The 17,171-nt window shown below is 41.6% G+C and overlaps 1 protein-coding gene across 3 annotated transcripts in view; it reads right to left on the reverse strand.

Annotated features, from left to right (window-relative positions):
• LAMA5 (laminin subunit alpha 5) overlaps positions 1-17,171 on the reverse strand; it is a 253,667-nt gene that overhangs the window by 151,678 nt on the left and 84,818 nt on the right. For all 3 annotated transcript variants that reach the window (XM_067468220.1, XM_067468219.1, XM_067468218.1), the window contains exon 3: positions 3,282-3,399. In XM_067468220.1, coding sequence (XP_067324321.1) covers positions 3,282-3,399 — 118 coding nt within the window. The remainder of the gene's footprint in view (positions 1-3,281; positions 3,400-17,171) is intronic.

The raw sequence follows: 17,171 nt of genomic DNA on the forward strand, positions 1-17,171 counted from the left end.
AAATCAAAGCTCACCCACAGTAAGCATGACATGTTTGGAGTACAGGAAGGAGGGAGAATTTTGAGAAGTGCTGAAGAACATCTGCAGGGACTAGTTCTCTTCATCTTTCAGAGCATGCAATGGCGAAGGGATAGCAAATGAATGCCCCTCCCATTGCACAGTGATTTGGATGTGTTCCAAGCACTTCTGATGTTCAGTGTTAAGTCAGATCCAGTTCCTCACACAATTCAAGAATGGGTCTTGAATTGTGGTCTTGACTTGTGCTTACAAACAAGGCTGGTCAAATGTGTGTAAACCCTTTACACTTGGCTCCAGCTGTGCAGTGCTTCTTTAGTACTAGCCATAGATTTATAGCAAGACCCCTATAACTGTGAAACACATACCCATGGTATTGTTTACCCTGCCCATGGGGAAATGATCTCTCTAAGAATTTACTAAGGTTCCAGACAATCTGATAGAATGCTTCCCAAAAAGTTACCAAAGAGTCAAGCCAGATGATCTAGCAAATTTCTAGGAATTTCTAAGCTCTCCATGGTAACTCTGATATACTGGGATTGGAAGCCTGGAAATTTCATGACATTAGGTTATATCCATGATTTCAGGTAACTATGGACCAGTATCCCCTATGAATAAGGAAGTCTTAATGCCTTATAAATCCAATGGACATTGGAAAGAGGTTCATAGGAACAAAGCTGCCTTTGATCCCATTCCAGAAGAAAGATGGTATACAAATTCAATAAACAAAGACATTCTGACCATTTCCCAATGGAACTGACCGTTCCAATTCCTACTCTTTTTGTATAGAGTACTTTGTTATAGTGGTAACCATCCAGTAAATGCTTAGATTGAGGAATGAGGAAAGGAAATGCTGAAGAAGACAACAGGACCCAATGGAAAGACATTTGATAGACCACAATAAACTACACAGAAAACATCCAGCAGATTGATCTAATCTTTATCTGCAGCACTATGACAGGACAGATTGAATATCCGGCACTTACTATATCAGAAGAAACCAATAAAATAACTTCCCTGAGCAAATATATAAAAGTCTTCACATCCAGAGCACACCAAATAAGTGAGCAATGACAACTATTTTCCTCTCTGACTCACTCAAGTTTAGAAATAGGCTGAAGAACATTTTGACTGTTCTATATTTTCAGATCAAGCCCCAGACAAACCCATGAAGCAGAATACATGCCCTGTTCCTTTCTGCAAAAATAACTTCATTTTTCTCATCTAAGGGGAGTTCTATACTGCAGATGTTTTAGAATATTGTCTCTGTAGACCTTTCCAGTAAAAAAATAAACTGATAAGAAAAAAAAAACCCTTTTCAGTGCAACTGAAGGTCAGTCTTACAACATCATCCATCATTACCTGCCTTTTGGGAAGTGATAGTGATCAGCATGAAAAGCATTTTTCACTTAGCACCCAACTATCCCACTACATTTTGCATACCCCTTATCTGAAAAATTTGGGACCAGAAATGTTTGGGATTTTTTTTTATTTTGGAGGATTTTGTAATACAGGCAGTCCTCAAGTTCCAAACAAGATAGAGTCTGCAGGTGTATTCTTAAGTTGAATTTGTTTGTAAGTCAGAGCAGGTACATTTTCAAGTATAAGAGGCTGCAGTGGTGCAATGGGTTAAACCACTGAGTTGCTGAACTTGCTGACAGTTGGTTGGCAGTTTGAATCAGCGGGATGGAATGAGCTCCCGCTGTCAGCCCCGGCTTCTGCCATCCAGTTGAAAAACATGCAAATGTGAGTAGATCAATAGGTACTGCCTCAGCGGGAAGGTAAACAGCGCTCCATGCAGTCATGCCGGCCACATGACCAAGGAGGTGTCTATGGACAATGCAGGCTGTTGGCTTAGAAATGGAAATAAGCACCATCCCCCAGAGTCGGAGATGAAAGGGGAAGCCTTTACCTTTATCCAGGTCCAAACACAACATTCATTTATGTTTTATAGATATATAGATAATTTTATACAAAATGTTTTTAATAATTTTGTGCGTGAAGGCTGGAACATGTGGACACCAACCCACCAAAGCTATGGGTTTGTCAGGGTATGTATGTCAATTTCTAGGGCCAGTCTGGATCATTTCTGCTCTGAAGTGGTCATGGTTTTACCAGCCAATGTAGATTAACTCTAAGTCAGGCATGGGCAAACTTGGGCCCTCAAAGTGTTTGGGACTGCAACTCCCACAATTCCTAACAACCTCAGGCCCCTTCCTTTTCCTACTCATCCGCTTAAGCGGTTGATGGGGAAAATGAAAGGGCCTGAGGCTGTTAGGAATTGTGGGAATTGAAGTCCAAAACACCTGGAGGGCCCAAGTTTGCCCATGCCTGCTTTAGGCCTATGAAAATATATGGTACTAACATCTTTCCTCAGTTAATATCTGAGGTGCTACAAGATCCCTGTGAATATTTATTATTTATTTTATTTATTTAGCAATTTTGTCTTCTCTCCTCTGTTGAGGGACTCGGGCCGGTTTCCAACAGTAATATCACAAACAGTCATTAAAAACATCATATAGCATATTAAACTAAAACGTTAAAATAGCAAAATGCAATCACATAATTACAATGTCATAGTAAATTCGTCATAGTCGTCATAGTAAATTCGTTGTTCGTCATTCGTCGTCATCCATCCATGTCACAGAATATTGACTCATTCGTTGAAAGCCAAACTCCATAGCCAAGTTTTCACCTGTTTTCTGAACGTCAAGATGGAGGGGGCAGTTCTGATCTCCAGTGGGAGAGAGTTCCAAAGTGGAGGGGCCACCACCGTGAAGGCCCTGTCCCTCGTTCCCACCAGACGCGCTTGTGAGGCCGGTGGGACCGAGAGCAGGGCCCCTCCAGACGATCTTAGCAATCTAGATGGTTCATAGGGGAGAATACGTTCGGACAGGTAAACTGGGCCGGAGTTGTTTAGGACTTTATAGGTTAACACCAGCACTTTGAATTGTGCTCGGAAGCTTATTTATTTATTTATTACTTCGCTTATATACCGCAATTCTCAGCCTAATGGCTAACTGGCAGCCAGTGATAATGAACATAACAGAATAATGAACATAACAGAAATTCCCAAGCCTAATGCTAATGGTTTATTCAGATTAGGTTTTTAAGTGGCCAACCGCCATGAATGGTAAAGCGCAAAGTCACAATAATAAAGATTTACCAATATCCATGTAGATTATCACTCAGGAACATTGTGGGTGCTGGGCACAGCATATGAACTCTCAATTGTTACATTTGTTGTATTTTTCTCTCATACTTACAAGCAAAGTATTGCCAAGGTTCATAGGTAAGTCCAAAATCTGTGGATCGCTCAAGTACCCACAAGTCCGGACGTGGGGAATTGGCAAACTTGATCCAAACATAGGCAACATGGAACAGCTGTAAGTGAAAGAGAAAGGAAGATTAATGTAGCCAAAGTTTACAACAACAACATATATATTCAAAAAGGCTCTCCATTTGTAAGAATGAATGTGTCAGGGACACAGAATACAAAGACCCTTATTGTGATTTTTGTTCCTGTGCTAATAAAGAATGAAAAGCAGGTTATACAGATAACCCTCTTCTCTCCTTCCCCATTCCATTTTTCATGTTTCTGATATAGTTGTGGATTTGATTACATTTCCATGGTTTTAAGTAAGGGAAGTTTTCCAGTATTGCACTTGATACACTACTATATTATCCAGCTATAAAAGAGCTCCCACTGGTGCAATGGGTTAAACTCTTGCGCAAGCAAGACTGAAGACTGACAGGTCAAAGGTTCGAATCCAGGGAGAGTGCAGATGAGCTCCCTTTGTCAGCTCCAGCTCTCCATTCAGGGACAAGAGATAAGCCTCCCACAAGGAAGGTAAAGCATCAAAAATATCTGGGCATCCCCTAAGCAACGTCCTTGAAGATGGCCAATTTTCTCACACCAGAAACAACTTGCAGTTTCTCAAGTCGCTCCTGACATGAACAAAATCCAGCTATATACCTTGCCCTGTGGCAAATATTCTCCTATGACTATCCAGAAGTAATGTGAGTTCAGCAAACTTTCCTTCATATTCTAATTTGAAAACCTCTGTTCATTGGTTCAGCTTCTCTTTATTTTTTCCTGTTGATGTTAGCTACAGGATTAATGGGAAATAGCTTATATGTTTGCTTCCTAAATTGTCTATCTGAATTGTCTCAAAACCAGGCTCTTGCTTGCAAAGGAAAAGGAAGAGGAGCTTTCATTAACAATTTCCTTTTCCTTTCATTTTTTCCCTCTTCTTTTACTAAAACATGCAGGGTTAGTTTGGACTCAACATTAAAAAATAATGAGATAGTATAAGAATGGACATAACTTTCCTGTAGGAAGGAGTTTGGGAGCTTTTCGTTCCATTTTTGATTTGCTGTATTGATCAAATCCAAACAAACCATAGTTAATCTTAACTATGACTGGCATAAATAATTCAACTTCAAGCTCCCATGAAAACAAACCAGCTTCCTAAACTAAATATAGTTAAAACAAATTACAGATTCACGTTGAAACAACACATTAAAGAGGAGGGAGCAAGCTTGTTTTCTTCCGCCCTGGAGGCTAGGATGCGGAACAATGATTTCAAACTACAAGAAAGGAGATTCCATCTGAACATTAGGAAGAACTTCCTGACTGTGAGAGGTGTTCAGCAGTGGAACTCTCTGCCCCGGAGTGTGGTGGAGGCTCCTTCTTTGGAAGCTTTTAAGCAGAGGCTGGATGGCCATTTGTCAGGGGTGATTTGAATGCAATATTCCTGCTTCTTGGCAGAGGGTTGGACTGGATGGCCCATGAGGTCTCTTCCAGCTCTTTGATTCTATGATTCTATGATTCATTATTTCTCTGGTGCAGAAGCAGGGAAGAAGAGTGTGTGAGCTGGCATACAAGCTAAAGTAGTATAGCTATTTCAGCACATTTAGACATTTTGCCATTTTTAAGAAGATGAAGCCAAACAAGATAAAGTAATAATAAGCAATATAGAAGTATCAAAGCATTGTGGAGGCTATTAATAAACCATTTAACATAGAGCAGGGCTGTAGCACAGCAGGTTAACCACCAGAGGCAGTAAATCTTGCCAATTGAAAGGTTGACAGTTCGAAGCCCGAGTCAGGGTGAGCTCCTGGCCTTTAGCCCAGCTTCTGCCTATCTAGCAGTTCGAAAACAAATGTGAGTAAATAAATAGGTACCGTTTAAAAGCAGGGAGGTATTTAAGGCACCCAAAAGGAAATGCCAGAAAATGCCGGTGATTTGATCAAGGGGAAAGTTTAAAAACAAAGCTCTTTAGCAGGGAGATGGAGTATCTCCCCATGGCTGGAATCAAGCACAAGTCTCCAAGATGTCGAAGATAGGAAAAGCCTATATATACCTCTATCTATGTACAGTTGCCTGTCTTGTCAGTGTATAAATGGCATTGAATATTTGCCGTATATGTGTGTTCTGAGTCCCCTTTGGAGTGACAAGAGTGGAATATAAATACTGTAACTAAATAAATAATAAATAAATAAACAGCCACACATTTCAGTTCTTGTGGGTTTTTTCGGGCTATATGGCCATGTTCTAGAGGCATTTCTCCTGAAGTTTCGTCTGCATCTATGGCAGGCTTCCTCAGAGGCCTCCTCAGACCTCTGAGGAAGCCTGCCATAGATGCAGGCGAAACGTCAGGAGAAATGCCTCTAGAACTTGGTCATATAGCCCAAAAAAACCCACAAGAACTGAGTGATTTCGGCCATGAAAGCCTTCGACAATACATAGCCACACATTTGCATGTATAATACACACAAAGATGCCACAAATTGGGTCAGGAAAAACATAGGACTATTTAGTTACCAATAGAACACAATAAGTAACTACCAAATTGTTTGAATCATCCAAAAAAGAAAATGAAGACAAGATATAAATTCCACTGAAAACGTTTTGTGTAGAAATCTTATAGTGTGAAGCTAACTTTACTGAAATGAGGAAACTCACAATCTGGGTTCACAACATTACTTGTAGCTGGAGCAATTCCTTGCACAGCTAGATTTCCAATTCTCTGAAACAATGCTACCAAACAAAGAAACAAACCCAGTATTTTTACATTTTCTAGAACCCTGAAAATGTCTAGGAAATGTTTCCTCTGCTTGTTAGTCTCTTGTGTGAATTTAAGCTCTGTTTTCCTTTTGGGTGTTCCTAACGAAAATCTGGGTACTAGTACCCTTAAAACAAACCTCTTTAGCAAGGTTAATCCTATATCAAGCCAGTCATATGAAGTGGAAAAGCCGACTCTATATAAAATATACAGCCATCCTCTTCCATAGGAGAGTAACAAGTAGCTTCTGATAAGACCTCCTCAACAGTCAGCTTTGAGCTGCTCCCAATTAGTTCAAATACTGATTTATGCAACCATGTCCTTGCCAAAACTGAAATAAATGTACAGCTTAAAAATGTCAGCACTCAGGGGAGAAAAATAAATTCAGCAAGAGAATTTCCCTTTACTAGCTGGCACGGGCTCTTTTAAAAAATCCCCACTTTATCATCCTGTCAAAAAGTGATATTTGGCTGCAAACATTATTTTATCTGTAAGAAAATGTAAAGATCAACACGCACAGGAAATTCAGTGCTTCCAAGAGGGTGAGCTTCCAAGCATTCAAGGCAGAGATCTAAGTTATACGTGATTTGCTTAGCAAAAATAACATAACTCCACATGCTGTACAGTTCTAGAGATCTTGACCCCAAATCAAGAACAATCTTTATATTCTATTTTTAATTTACATTTTTATTGCTCCTGGGACAAATGTGCAAAGAAGCTTGGCGGGAAAGATAAGATTTGCTCAAGAGATTGGAAGTGTTACTCCAATTTCAAGTGTGTTTCCCCTTCTTCTCTAATGGATGAATCTCTGCAGAGCTAGGCATGTAAAGTTTGTTCAAAGTGTTTTGGACTTTCAAATGGGTTTTTTTTTCACATCAGGAGCGACTTGAGAAACTGCAAGTCACTTCCGGTGTGAGAGAATTGGCCATCTTAAAGGACGTTGCCCAGGGGATGCCTGGATGTTTTTGATGTTTTACCACCCTTTTGGGAGGCCTCTCTCATTACCCCACATGGGGAGCTGGAGCTGACAGAGGGAGCTCATCTGCACTCTCCCCAAATTTGAACCTATGACCTGTCAATCTTCAGTCCTGCCAGCACATGGGTTTAACCCATTGCGCCATCAGGGGCTCCCAGCAAACGGGCTTATGGTTGGCTACATACAATGATCACATCATTCAGGATTCATGTATTAAGAAATCCTTTTTGGAAAGGCATGATGTTTTAGAAATCATAACTCTTTGGAAAACCAGGAAGCTACATAGCCTTTTGGCAGTGTGACCCTTCTGGAGATTAACTGGCATTCATACTATTTGGAATAATCATAACCCTTTTACAAAGTATAATCTTCCTGAGAAGAGTTCAATACTTTTTTGAGTGATTTTTTTCCTTAGTGGTTAATATCCACTAGAATTCATGCAAGGCAAATTAAGTTTCTCAGTTGTTAGACTGATATACCTGGTTATTAGGCTTGGTTGTTCCAAAAAAAATGGTTCAAAACTTGTTTTGGATGTAGGGGGCGCTGGTGGTTCGATCTGGAAAGGAATTCAGTATTTTTCTGAAAAAAAATTCAGAACTTTCAGAAATTTCTGAAATTTCTGAATCGCTTTGTTAATGGTGGACATGATTGCACAATACACGAAAAACAGCAAATGGCACTGGGCAAACTTCAGGGGGATTCTCTGTCTCTCAATTTTAGACCAGTCCTGACAAAACTGACCACTGTGACACAAACAGCAGGGAGAGGCCTTTTTTGGCATTTTGAAGTTGATTTCATACCTTTAGGAAGGAAAATATTTTGACCATATGGGATTTCTAGTATCTCCTCAGTAGCAACACAAAGCAACTAAGGACACAAAGAGGGGGGATGGGCCTTTTTGGTTTTTTGAAGTTGATTTCACAACTTTTGGAAGGATAATATTTTGACTATTTGGCAACGCAAGGCAAACAGGAAACAAACTGCACCCTCACACCCCAATATTACCCACCCACATGTCGCCCACCTGTCCCAAACCCCAACAGCAAAAACACACAAGCAGCTGCATGGCAGCCCAGGCAGGCAACAGCCCTTCTCCCTGTCCTGGTTCTCTGCTGCCCTGCTCTTCTTCTTCCCTCCAACAGCAACAACACACAAGTGGCTGCAAGGCAGGCAGGCAACAGCCCTGCTCCCAGCCATTCTCCGCTTGCCCTGCTCTTCCAACCGCTCTTCTTCCAACTTCCCTTCACAACCTCCCTTCCCTTTCTCTTTCCCCTTCCCTTCCCGGGCTCACAATGAGCCTCTGAGCCATGTGCTGCCCTATACATAGCACAATGGCTGCTGTGCCTAAACCCTGCCCCTCCCCAAAACTTCTCTCCTCATTGGCTGAGAGGCAAGCATCCCAGCATGCAAGCTGCTTGCCTCCAAACATTGAGTCACTTCCAACTCACTTCCTGAGTCGGAAGAAAAATGGCAAAAGAAGCTTTGGAAGGGCAAAGGGACTTCCGGTTTTTAAAAACTTCAAAATCGCTTCAAAAAGGCAATTTTTCCTACTTTATTATGAATTACAAAGATTCTGACGGTACCTAACCATGCCTACTGGTTATCTCTCTGAACTCTTAGGAACAAAGATATGCCAATGCATAACATACATAGTGTTATTTCAGTTGCCCAAAAACATTTACTTTCCCATAAAATATATTGCTTTTAAATAATGCACCCAAGAGACCAAAATAGGTAGTATTTGTTTAAAGTAACATAGTTGATTTACTTACAAACATCATGTATTTATTGTTGAAAGCTTTCATGGCCAGAATCACTGGGTTGTTGTAGGTTTTTTTGGGCTATATGGCCATGTTCTAGAGGCATTCTTTCCTGACGTTTCGTCCGACCTCACAACCTCTGAGGATGCTTGCCATAGATGCAGGTGAAATGTCAGGAGAGAATGCCTCTAGAACATGGCCATATAGCCCGAAAAAACCTACAACAACCCAGTCATGTATTTAGCATACAGGGACATTTCTCATTGGGTGAGAGTTTAAACAGTAAGCTCACTAAAACATTCTGTTTCAGTCGCTTCTTTGTTGCATACAGAATAACACTCTCTTCAGTCTAATACATTAATGAACACTGACTCAATAAAGACTGACTACACATTGCAACATACTGACACTACTGACTTCGAAACTGGAGTCTCAGTCTGAATAGTCCCAGATCTGGTCACATGGTCTGTAGTTCCTCCCACAACCTCAAACAACATAGAGTTAGGGGAAAATTGCATATCAATATATAAATAGAATATAGTAAGCAATCTTAATTATATACATAACAAATAACTAGTATAGAAGGCTTGTAGAAGTTTGCTATTTCCAACAAACTTTAATATCTTGATTTTGCAGCACACTATAATTTGTCTTTCATTCACTGGACTACCACAAAGCAATGCTCTTATGGATACATTGGTAAGAAAACAGTACTAAGTACTCTCCCATCTCTTTATTTAAGCTGAACTACCAGAACCAAATTGCATGGTCAGATGTTTTTCCTACAGAATGTTGACATCTGTGTTTCTGCAATAAAAAATCACCACCAAATACCAACCCACGAAGTTATGCATCCTCTTGCTTTAGAAATCCTTTCATGGAATGGTTTTGTTCTTTGGGGAATTACTTTAATAGCCCTGCCACAACTCTGCATGGCTTCTGGTGTGGTGAGATTCACTATAGCCTTTCTAAGTTCCCACAAAATTCATTGGTCTACGTACTAAAGGAAAACTGCATGCAACTTGGCACTCTGTGAGCCTGGAGGATTTGTACAGGGTGGTCTTTCTTTGGTGACAACTGGATGGCAAGGCATTTGAGAACATTTAATACAAATTAGTTATCCCTGAAAATACTTCAATTATCCCTTAGTACATCATTGTGCTATAAAGTATGTTTGGAAAAAAAGGTCAACCCATTGATGTATTCCTGCTTTCCTAATATTATTTAAGGACCCCTAGTGCAGTGGGCAAAACCGCTGAGCTACTTAACTTGCTAAAGGTCGGCAATTTGAATCTAGGGAGCGAGATGAGTTCCCACTGTTAGCCCCAGCTTCTGTCTACCTAGAAGTTCGAAAACAGGCAAATGTGAGTAGATCAATAGGTACCGCTTAACTGAGAAGGTAACAGCACTCCATGCAGACATGACTTTGGAGGCATCTATGGATAGCGCCAGCTCTCTGGCTTAGAAATGGAGATGAGCGCCACCATCCAGAATCAGATTCAATTAGACTTAATGCCAAGGGAAAGCCTTTAGCTTTATTTATTTATTTATTTACAGTATTTCTATTCCATCCTTCTCACCCGCAGGGGATTCAGGAGAAATTACAATGCACATATACATGGGAAACATTCAATACCATTAGATGTACAGCATATACAAACACAGAGGGAATTTAACATTCCAGCTTTGCGGCTTCGTGTGGGTATGCTCAATTCTGACCACAGGAGGAGCTGGTGCTTCACTGTCCACTTGTGACACTGAGTCCTTGATGGAGTACTTCCTCATTCTTACACACACTGCTGGAAGGTTTTATGGTGTCGTAAATTAGTTAAATTAGCCTCCCCACATAAAGCAGTACCTAAATTTCCTACTTGACAGATGCAATTGTCCAGCTGGGACCAACATAACAAAGGCTACTATCAGTAACACACTACGCCGCCAGGGACTCAGATCCTGCAGTGCCAGACATGTCCCCCTGCTTAAGCCAGTACATGTCCAGGGCCGACTGAAGTTTGCTAGAGAGCATTTGGATGATCCAAAAGAGTATTGGGAGAATGTCATATGGTCAGATGAAACCAAAGTAGAACTGTTTGGCAGAAACACAACTCATTGTGTTTGGAGGAGAAAGAATGCTGAGTTGCATCCAAAGAACACCATACCTACTGTGAAGCATGGGGTGGCAACATCATGCTTTGGGGCTGTTTCTCTGCAAAGGGACCAGGGCGACTGATCCGTATACATGAAAGCATGAATGGGGCCATGTATCGTGAGATTTCGAGTGCAAACCTCCTTCCATCAGCAAGGGCACTGAAGATGAAATGTGGCTGGGTCTTTCAGCAGGACAATGATCCTAAGCACAAAACCAGGGCAACAAAGGAGTGGCTTAGTAAGAAGCATTTCAAGGTCCTGGAGTAGCCTGACCAGTCTCCAGATCTCAACCCTATAGAAAACCTTTGGAGGGAGTTGAAAGTCCGCGTTGCCCAGTGACAGCCCCAAAACATCACTGCTCTTGAGACTAGGATGTGGAAGAATAGCTTCAAACTACAGGAAAGGAGATTCCACCTGAACATGAGGAAGAACTTCCTAACTGTGAGAGATGTTCAGCAGTGGAACTCTCTCACTGCCCGGAACTCACTCTCTGCCCGGAGTGTGGTAGAAGCTCCTTCTTTGGAGGCTTTTAAGCAGAGGCTGGATGGCTATCTGTCAGGGGTGCTTTGAATGCGATTTTCCCGCTTCTTGGAAGGGGTTTGGACTGGATGGCCCACAAGGTCTCTTCTAACTATGATTCTATGATTTTCTACACTGCCAGATAATCCAGTTCAAAGCAGATAATCTGGATTGTATACAGCTCTTTAAAAGAAGCCTCAGGGGCCCCTCCACACAGCCATATAATCCAGAATACCAAGGCAAAAAATCCCACAGTATCTGTGCCGGCAGGACTGAAGACTGACAGGTCGCAGGTTCGAATCCAGGGAGAGGCGGATGAGCTCCCTCGATCAGCTCCAGCTCCTCATGCGGGGACATGAGAGAAGCCTCCCACAAGGATGATAAAAACACCAAATCATCCAGGCGTCCCCTGGGCAACGTCCTTGCGGGCGGCCAATTTTCTCACACCAGAAGCGACTTGCTCCTGACACGACAAAAAAAAGGGGGGTTATCTGTGTCCACACTGCCATATATTCCAGTTCAAAGCAGAAAATGTGGAATTTTATTCAGCTGTGTGGAAGGGCCCTCAGAGAAAGGCACCCTCTAAACAGATCTTGTCAAAGAGAAAGACCCCATGATGGGTTACCACAAGTCACAAATGACTTGAAGCCCTACAAAAATAAGACTCTACAGGGAAGGATTGCATAAGAAAGTAGGCCACCATATTCATCTACATATATTTTGCTGAATTTTAGAGGTAAAAGTATTCAAAACAGTGGGTTCCACGGTACTGCTGAATAATTTGCTCTGTCAGACTGCAGACTGTGGATTGCAGATTGTGTGTGCAGTATTTATATTCTTTTCTGTTCACAATTTATTCACAGGACAGAAAGTGCAATGTGTGTATTTTAGTTGTCATATTTGTTAATGTGGTTTACAATAAAATGTAAAATACAGACGACTTTGGTGTTCTTTGAACAGGCAAAGATGTCTTGTGGTCTAAGAACAGAGGCAATTCATACCACCATTGCAGGCTGGCATTTATCACCTCCACCTACCGAATTTGGACTAGGAGTTTCTGTTGTAATTTGGAAATCTGATCTGTCCACGGTGGTCCACACCTTAGTTACATCTCCAATGGATTATTGCAACACGCTCTATGTGGGGCTGCCTATGAAGACAGTTCAGAAACTGCAAATGGTGCAGAGCAGTAGCCAGGTTTCTAACGAGACCTGACTACAGGGAGCATAGCACTCCCCTGTTAAAGCAGCTCCACTGGCTGCCTGTGAGTTTCTGGGCCCAATTCAAAGTGCAGGTCATTACCTATAAAGCCCTTTATGGTTCGGGTCCAGCCTATTTGCATGACCGCGTTTCCCCCTATGAATCCGCTCGGACCTTAAGGTCCTCCAGCCCTTCTCATGGTCCTCACAAACACATTGGTGGGAACGTGGGAAAGGGCCTTCTCAGTGGTGGTGCCCCAGCATTGGAATACCCTACCCAAAGAAATAAGACAGATTCGCTTCCCAGCTTAAAAACATGGATGTGGAAGCAAGCGTTTGAAAATGGTTGATTATAATTCTACTGTGATGGTGGTTTATAGCTGCTTCAATGCCAACTGGCTTGAACTGGTTTTGCCTCTGGTGGACAACATGTTTAAATCCATCCAAAAAAATAATTAATTCACATTGTTTTCTATTGTACTCTTGCTATGTTAGGGTTTTTGATATGGTTGTTATGTATTATGTTTTTATATTTGCTTCAATTTTTGCATTGTGTTTTATTTTCTGTTAGGTTTTTGTTATTATCGTTGATGTATCATGTTTTATTTGTGTTTTGCACTTTGTTTTACTCTCTGTAAGCTGCTCCGAGTCCTGTTTGATTAGGGGGAAGGATGTAAATAAAGTTTTATTTATTAATACATAATAATTATTATATATAATACTAGCCGTCCCCTGCCACACGTTGCTGTGGCTCGGTCTGGTGATCTGGAAAATAAAGTAATGGTTTCTAATATATGTAATTCCTTTATGCTTGTGGGTAAACATTATTCCTTGTTGTTTCTATGTCAGTGTTGATGTGGAGATTGTCTGGTTTGCCTACTCTGGAAGATGGGACATATAATTGTCCTTCTTTAGGGGTCCCTTTCAAATCTATGATCCTATATCTCTCTCTGTGTGAATAATATCTATCTATCTATATCTCTATATCTCTATCTATCTATCTATCTATCTATGGTTGGATGGCTCTTTGTCAGGAGGACTTTGATAACATTTTCTTGCCCTGATGTGGGAGTTGGATTGGATGGCTTTAAGTATTTTCTGTTGATCATGGGGGTTCTGTGTGGGAAGTTTGCCCTGATTCTGTCGTTCGTGGGGTTCAGAATGCTCTTTGATTGAAGGTGAACTGTGAATCCCAGTGACTACAACTCCCAAATATCAAGGTCTATTTTCCCCAAACTCCACCTGTGTTTATATTTGGGCGTATTGAGTGCTTGTGCCAAGTTTGGTCCAGATCCATCTTTGTTTGAGTCCATGGTGCTCTCTGGATGTAGGTGAACTACAACTCCCAAACTCAAGGTCAATGCCCACCAAACCCTTCTAGTGTTGTCTGTTGGTCAAGGGAGTTCTGTGTGCCAAGTGTGGTTCAATTCCATCGTTGATGGAGTTCAGAATGCTCTTTGATTGTAGGTGAACTATAAATCCCAGCAACTACAACTCCCAAATAATAAAATCATAATTTTTTGAGTGATGGTCACTCCTTGTGTTGTGAGACGTTTTGTTGCCAAATTTGGTGTGATATCGTTCATTGGTTCTTTTGTTTTTAAGGTATTCATTATGCACAGAGCATATATATATATATATATATATATATATATATATATATATATAAATATTATTAATAACTATAATAAAGTGCAAAAGACCAAGAGTGAATACTATAAAAACACAATGCAGAACAGAAGAGAAAACGGGCAAAAGAAGGCTCTCCATGGACAGTTCCTGGGGAAAACTGAGAGCCAAACAGACAAAGAAAAAACATGGCTGTGGCTCACAAATGGAACTTTGGAAAAGGAGACAAAGGATTCTGGCAGCCCAAGAACAAGCCATTAGAACCAATATAATCAAAGCCAGAATCAGGCCCGTAGCCAGGATTTCGATTTGGGGGGGGGGGGCTGAGTTTGTTGCGGGGGGGGGGCTGAGTCTGAGTGAAAGAGGGTCTACCCTAGCAAACCTTTTGTATCGTTACCCCAATACCCCCATGCATATGGGATATATTGAGCATGGTGATCAGATCATGATATGAATAAATATAACAGTTTAAATAATGCACCAGTAAAGCCTTTTCGCGAACCACCATGAGAATTTCGGGGGGGGGGGGGGAGGGCTGAAGCCCCCCAAGCCCCTCCCCCTGGCTACATGCCTGGCCAGAATTGAAAAGTTGACAACAGATCCCAAGTGTAGACTCTGCAAGGAAACAGACGAAACGATAGATCACATCCTCAGCTGCTGCAAGAAGATCACACAGACAGACTACAAGCAGAGGCCTGACACCGTTGCTCAGATGATTAATTGGAACTTGTACCACAAATACCATCTGCCTGTGATAAAGAACTGGTGGGATCACAAGCCTGAAAAAGTTACAGAAAATGAACGCATCAAACTCCTCTGGGACTTCCGAATTCAGACTGACAGAGTTTTAGAGCACAATATGTCTTCCCCTCTATAGAACATGGACCATTCTCTCAACATCCATATTGGTGACAAAAATGTCAAGTCCTTTTATTATTTACACAGTCATCCCCCTTTTCCTTTTTTAAAATCATGTCTTAATTTGATTGAAGCTGAGAGCAAGGAAATGATGATCATCACTGCCATCAACAACAACAAACTGATGGGCATTCTGCTGCATTAGGTATCAACAAGAGAAGAATGGAAAGCAAGTATTGTATTACATGAAATGACCTCTAATTCTTTCACATTCAGCAGAAGGCGGGGGGGGGGGGGGGAGCCAGGATGCCTGTTATCGAGTGAGCTTATGCTGAGAAAATTCACAGGGTTATAAAGACTTTGTGCATGACTCTAAAAATAGAGAGAACTGGCAAGAATCATGGGCTCTGACATGCCAAATTTAGTCTATTGCTGTTTTTCTGTCCAGCCACCAATACAGTGAAAAGGCGGGGGGGACAGCAACAGCAGCTTTCTTCCTCCTAGAAACTTTATTTAGCTCATATTTTCATTTAAATAAATGCTGTCCTCTATATCCCTAGAGATTTGGTCAAACATTTTCTCATTTGGGGGCAGGGAAAATAATAACGGTACGCACAGAATGAATCAGCTTGCTTGATTCTAACTGTAAAGTCACAAATCAGATTCAACTATTTTATATTTATAAAAGTTATAAGTTATAATGTATTTAAAAACACAAACAAAGTTAAAAACTTGGCATTATACTAAATGTCCTTTTGACCAGAAACTGACCACTTGGAGTGCCACTGGTGTCGCTGTGAGAGGGTCCTCCATTGTACATGTGGAAGGGCTTAGGCTGCACTGTAGTAAGTGGTCTGTGGTTTATTCTTCTCCACACTCCACTTAGTAGCCCAATTTCTGAAGATTGATTCTGCATCTCATGGTGCCAGAGTGCAGTTTGTTCAGCACCATCCAAGTTGCCCAGTGTGCCTAGGGAGGAGTCTCTCATCGGGTATCAGCCATGGATTGAGGTTCCAGGTTTTAGCCTGCCATTTTTGGACTCTCGCTTGCTTGCTTGCTGAGGTGTTCCTGCAAGCATCTCTGTAGATCTTGGGAAGCTATGTTTTGATTTACGGTGTTGGCAAGCTGGCTGATAACCAAACAGGGGATGGGCCAGAGGTGTCACTGCCTTGATCCTTTCATTACAGGCTGCTACTTCCTGATGGATGTCAGGTGGTGCAATACCGGCTAAACAGTATAATTTCTCCAGTAGTGCGGGTGCATAGACATCCTGTGATAATGCAGCAAGTCTCATTAAGAGCTTATTTTAACATGGTGAGATGTGTTCCATGCTGGGCATGCGTATTCTGCAGTAGAGTAACAAAGGCCAAGGGCAGGTGTCTTCTCTGTGTCTGGTTGTGATCTCCAGGTTGTGCTAGTCAGCTTTCATATGATATTATTTCTAGCACCCACTTTTTGTTTGATATTCAAGCAGTGCTTCTTGTAAGTCAGGACACGGTCCAGGATAACCCCCAGGTATTTTGGTGTGCTGCAATGCTCCAGTGGGATTCCTTCCCATGTAATCTTCAGAGCTCAAGATGCTTGTCTGTTCTTAAGATGGAAAGCACATATCTGAGTTTTAGATGGATCAGCTGGTTTTCCTGTAATAGGCAGTAAAAACACCTAAAGCTTTTGTTCGACCATTTCAAGCTCCTTGCTTGAGCGGTGATGACACGATCATCAGCATAGATGAAAAATCTTTGTCCCTTCTGACAGTGTGTGATCATTTGTGTAAATGTTAAACTTTGATGGTGCAAGCATGCTCCCCTGAGGCAGGCTGAGTCAACTGACATCTAACCATTCCTCCTTGCAGGCCCGTAGCTGAGTTTGATTTGGGGGGGGGGGGTGCTGAGTCTGAGTGAAAGAGGGTCTACCCTAGCAAACCTTTTGTATTGTTACCCCAATACCCCCATGCATATGGAATATATTGAGCATGGTGATCAGATCATGATATGAATAA

The sequence above is a fragment of the Anolis sagrei genome, chromosome 4, assembly GCF_037176765.1.
Source record: "Anolis sagrei isolate rAnoSag1 chromosome 4, rAnoSag1.mat, whole genome shotgun sequence".
NCBI lineage: Eukaryota > Metazoa > Chordata > Lepidosauria > Squamata > Dactyloidae > Anolis > Anolis sagrei.